This window comes from Rhincodon typus, chromosome 35 (genome assembly GCF_021869965.1).
Source record: "Rhincodon typus isolate 14 chromosome 35, sRhiTyp1.1, whole genome shotgun sequence".
NCBI classification, from domain to species: Eukaryota; Metazoa; Chordata; class Chondrichthyes; order Orectolobiformes; family Rhincodontidae; genus Rhincodon; species Rhincodon typus.
In genome coordinates, this window is record NC_063366.1 from 968,549 (window position 1) to 973,537 (window position 4,989).

At 41.0% G+C, this 4,989-nt stretch overlaps 1 protein-coding gene across 1 annotated transcript in view; it reads right to left on the minus strand.

The window, feature by feature from the left end:
• Positions 1 to 301: 301 nt before the first annotated feature.
• The window catches only part of LOC125486905 (proteasome subunit beta type-8-like), a 9,393-nt gene continuing 4,705 nt past the window's right edge, over positions 302 to 4,989 (minus strand). The window contains 3 exon segments of the mRNA XM_048616453.1: positions 302 to 505; positions 1,637 to 1,766; positions 2,989 to 3,100. Of these exon segments, the coding sequence (XP_048472410.1) occupies positions 302 to 505; positions 1,637 to 1,766; positions 2,989 to 3,100 (446 nt within the window).

Below are 4,989 nucleotides of genomic sequence, written 5' to 3' on the forward strand. Positions count from 1 at the left end.
CAGCCCAGAGAGGATATGAGGTCCACTTCTGGAAGAAATGCTGAGCACAAGTGAACTGCTGTCACAGAAACCAGAAAACATCACAAGAACTCATCGGTTCTTATTTTGCGAAACAGAATCAATTGCAACACAATGTGGAGCTGGAGGAACACAGCATGCCAGGGTCTGACCCGAAACATTAGCTTTCCTGCTCCTCTGATGCTGCCTGACCTGCTGTGTTTCTCCAGCTCCATACTGTGCTTTCTCTGACTCCAGCGTCGGCAGTTCTTGCTATCTCTGAATAATCAATTGCAATCTTTTTTTAATGTAAAGGGAAAGTCTTACTGTTGACGAAGCCTCCTGTATATGCATCGCGATGAGTGGCATGGTAAATAGCACGACGGCCCAGATCATATCTGTAGCCGCTGTCTACAACACCATAAGCATAAACATTTCCACAACCAGTGGAAAACATATTTCCAGAGAGCCTGGTTCCATTATCATCCACATAGTACAGTCCTGGGCCCTATTTAATAAAAAACATTAATAAAAGCAAATGATTTGCACATTATTCATCAAAAATGCAAAATGACAATGTGAAAATAATCAATGTTGGACATTATAAAAATAAACATAGTTTGTTTCAGTGCTAAGGATAACATTGGCTCCTTGTGAAAAACTGAGGAGAATGTGCAAAGATATGGCATACGCAATGCAATGTGGGTAAATGTGAGGTTGTGTACTTTGGTAGGAAGAATAGTAGGAAGAGGTGAGGACTATTTTCTAAATGGGAAATGATTCAGAATCCGAAAGTCTGAGCAGTCCTAGTTCAGGATTCTCTAAGGTTAACATGCTCCTTTTGTGACATCAGGACATCCCAAAATATTGTGCAACCATTGGAAATGTAGTCTTGGTTATAATCTAGTGAAAACTGCCAACTTGGACCTAGCTACTCCCAGAAATGCTGCAATGGTAATGACCATATAATCTGTTTGACACATCAGAAAGGAGTTAGAAATACAAGAAAACAGCAGAGGAAACTTCCTTACACTTCTTCAAACAGGTTTGCAGGATCTTTTGCATTAACCTGAGAATGCAGATGGCATCTCAGTTTAACCTTTCATCTAAAAGAGAGGAGCACTGACTGTGCAGCACTCCTTCAGTCTTGCAATGAAGTAGAATATCATTGAACCTTGAGATAAAACAGCTATTAACTGAACAAAGCCGACAGCTCTAAACAGGAATTGTTTCTTTATAACTTTCACCCAATTTCTTATCATTACTTAATAATTACCCTGCTCCTACACAGAAGAATTGCTTTTGCTCTTCTAAGTTTATCAAATAATTTTTAGCTAAGTAATTAAACCACTTTGCAAAGCTTTCCACAGATGAATTAAACTGTCCCTTTCTCAAACAGTCAAGGATGTTAACATTTGCTGCTTTCTTTCTGCATTTAGTGAGTCAGCTGTGAGTCAGAAGATTGTGCGTTTGAGACCCATACCGTGGGCTTGAGCACATAGCTTAAATTGTTTGGTACGTGAGGTTGTAAAAGGATATTCAGTCAAGGTAATTGGATAGGGATAATGAAGATCAGCAATTGAAATATGGAAAAGTATTTGAGGCATCAAGGAATGTTGGATTTAAAATGATACTGTACCTTCTTATCCCAGCCGCAGATCATGCTCCCCATTGACAAACCCATCCCTCTGTATTCACACATCATATTACTCAGCAATTTGGAAGCAGCGGATACTGAGATGCGTTGCTTATTTCTCAATTTGTATAGCCTGTTGAAATATTATTTTAGCATTGATTTTAGAAGATTTAAAATCTGTTGACTGACTATGATCAGAAGTTCATTACCCAGGAAAGCAATACCTCACAAAAATCAAAATGCGTAGCCCTTGAAAGCAATGGAGAAATGAGTGGAGGACCTATCATTAGGCAGAAAATCCGTACATCTTAAATTTATGACAATTAGTCATGATCTCTTCCACAAGTGAGGAAGGGTCACTGGACTTGAAATGTTAACTCTGCATTCTTCCCATGATGCTACCAGACCCTTTCTCCAGCAAATTCTGTTTGTATTTGAGATCTCCTGCATCCACAGTTCGACGTTTTATTTTACTTCCCTATATCTGCTCTAGTGAACCCTTCACAATTTTCAAGATGTCTACCCAAGCTTCACCCACTTTTATCATTGTGAGAAAAAACAGCCCTTGGGTGACTGTCTGTGTGGCGTCTGCACATTTTCCCCATGTCTGTGTGGGTTTCCTCCAGGTACTCCAGTTTCCTCCCATAGATGTGCAGGTTATGTGGATTGGCTATGGGAAATGGAGGGTTACAGGGATAGGATCTGGATGGGATGCTCTTTGGAGCGTTGGTGTGGACTCAATGGGCTGAATGGCTTCTTTCTGCCCTGCGGGGATTCTATATTAGAAGGATGATATCAGTCCAGTCACCGATTGTACAGTCTGCTTGATTTTCATTCCCATTAACTTTGAAAGAAATTTGTGTCTTGCTGAAAAAGAGACACATCTTGGCAGACCTTTCCATCTTTAAATATGGAAACTAGGAGCAGTGATAGGCCATTCAGGCATTCAAGCCTCCTCTGTCATTCAATAGGATCGCGGATGATCATCCATCTCAGTCCCCTGTTCCTGCTTTCTCCCCATATCCTTTATGCCTTTAGCCCCGAGTGTTATATACAAATCTTTCTTGAAATCATACATATCTTGTCCTCATCAGGATAATTTGCGAGAATCAAAGTAAAAGGGAAAAACAAGTTTTACCATAATCCAAAAAGCTTTGACAAAACGTGTATTTTTTCAGCACTGCTCAAGTCCTGTATTAGTAACTAACGTAGGCAGGGATGAACAACCACAGGCAACTTAATAATGTTCACATTATACTATTAGTAGAAGTCCAACAATATCCTATGGTTTTTATCTAACTCTAAATATCTATTACATATTAAAAACTGAGAAGGAGAAACATTTATGGTTTTACCTGCACTGCTTGGCCAGCAATCTCTCCCAGTATTGACAATCAGCAGCACTTCCCGACATGGTGCCCAGCAGATAAGGGTTTATTTCAATCACTTTGTTTGCATCCACAGAAGCTGTGTAATACACAACAATTAATACTTCTATCAATTTGTCTTCACAGGTTTCTGACAGATGAGAAATCAGAATATCATGGTGTGACCTGTCAGCGATTACTGATGGGGAAGGAGCCAGTTTACTGGCTGCATGTGCTTTCGTTATTTATGGTAGATTGTAAAGACTACATCTTTTTTATTTTTGCATCTTTAAAAATTGTGATCTGAAACAAGAAAAAAAACCCAGCATTTTAACGGAATGCTGCATGGTTTGAACAGCAAGTAACCTGATCCTCTGGGTAAGCATTGTGTAAACAATGCCTTGAACAAGTAGTCATTGAAGTGTAGGCTGCAGATTAATTGGGACCCAGGGATTCTGTATTCAGACAGAGCTTTGATTGACAACAAAATGTTGATTGGTCTATGGACTAGTGACCAGTTATCAATGGCAAAGGTCTTTTGCCTGACAACCAGATTGATTCTAAGGTAACTGAACAGCTTGGGGCTGGTAACAAGAGGGGATTTGATATCCAGCCAGGATAGGAACTAGGTTTCTGTTCTCTGCAGAGTTAACCCATACGACCCTGAAGAAAACCAATTTTTCGTTTCTTCAGCAGTTGCTGTAAGGTGTGAGTTTTAATTGATAAGACAAAGACAATTTTTAAGATAACCAGCCACCCTGTGCCTCTTACAAACCAGTGGAAGCATTTACAAAAGGAAGTCGATGAAGAAACCTTCAGATCAGCGAAATTTGACCCAGCAGATCTTGTGAACAAAGATGGGTGAATTATTTTTCCAATTTTTCCTTTGTCTATGTTTGTTTTCCTTATTTGTCTGTCTGTGTGTATAAATGGATGAGAATTTAATTTGCAGTGTTATTTTGATTTGATTTGATTTATTGTTGTCACATGTACCTAAGTACAGTGAAAAGCTTTGTTTTGTGAGCAGTACAGGCAGATCATAGCAAATAAGGACTTACAGATCATAGGGTGCTTAGACAGATTGAGGTATACAAAATTACAACTGCAGAGAGCATGCACTAAGGCAAGGTCAATATTAGATTGAAATTAGAGCGGTGCATTCAGCAGTCTAATAACAGCAGGGAAAAAGCTGTTCTTGAACCTGTTGCTGTGTGTGTTCAAGCTTCTGTATCTTCTGCTTGAATGACGATGTTGCAGGAGAGCATTACCAGGGTGGGAGGGGTCTTTGATGATGTTGGCCGCCTTTCAATGGCAGTGAGAAATGTAGATGGAGTCCATGGACGGGAGTGTGGCTTCCATGATGGTCTGGGCTGTATACAGTTTCTTACAGACCTGGGCAGAGCAGTTGCTGTACCAAGCTGTTATGCACCCAGACAAAATGCTTTCTATGGTGCATCTGTAAAAGTATAGATACATCGAATTTTCTAAGCCACCTGAGGAAGAAGAGGTGTTGTTGTGTCTGTTTGACTGTCGCATCTGCGTAGGGTGTCCGGGGCAGGTGGTCAGTTACTGTCACTGCTAGGAACTTGATGCTGTTGACCCTCTCCACCTCAGCTCTGTTGATGTAGATGGGTCCTCCTCAAGCCAATTATCAATTATTTTGTTTTGCCAACACTGAGAGAGAAGTTGCTACCATTACACCACAACACCAAGCCCTCTGTATATATTAGAATCCCTACAGTGTGGAAACAGGCCCTTCAGCCCAACAAGTCCACACCGAACCTCAGAGCATCCCACCCAGATCCATTCCCCTATGACCCACCTAATATACACCCTCTACCTCCCTGAACACTACAGGCAATTTAGCATGGCCAATCCACCTAACCTGCACATCTTTGGACTGTGGGAGGAAACCGGAGCACCCAGAGGAAACCCACGCAGACACGGGGAGAATGTGCAAACTCCACACAGACAGTCGCCCGAGGCTGG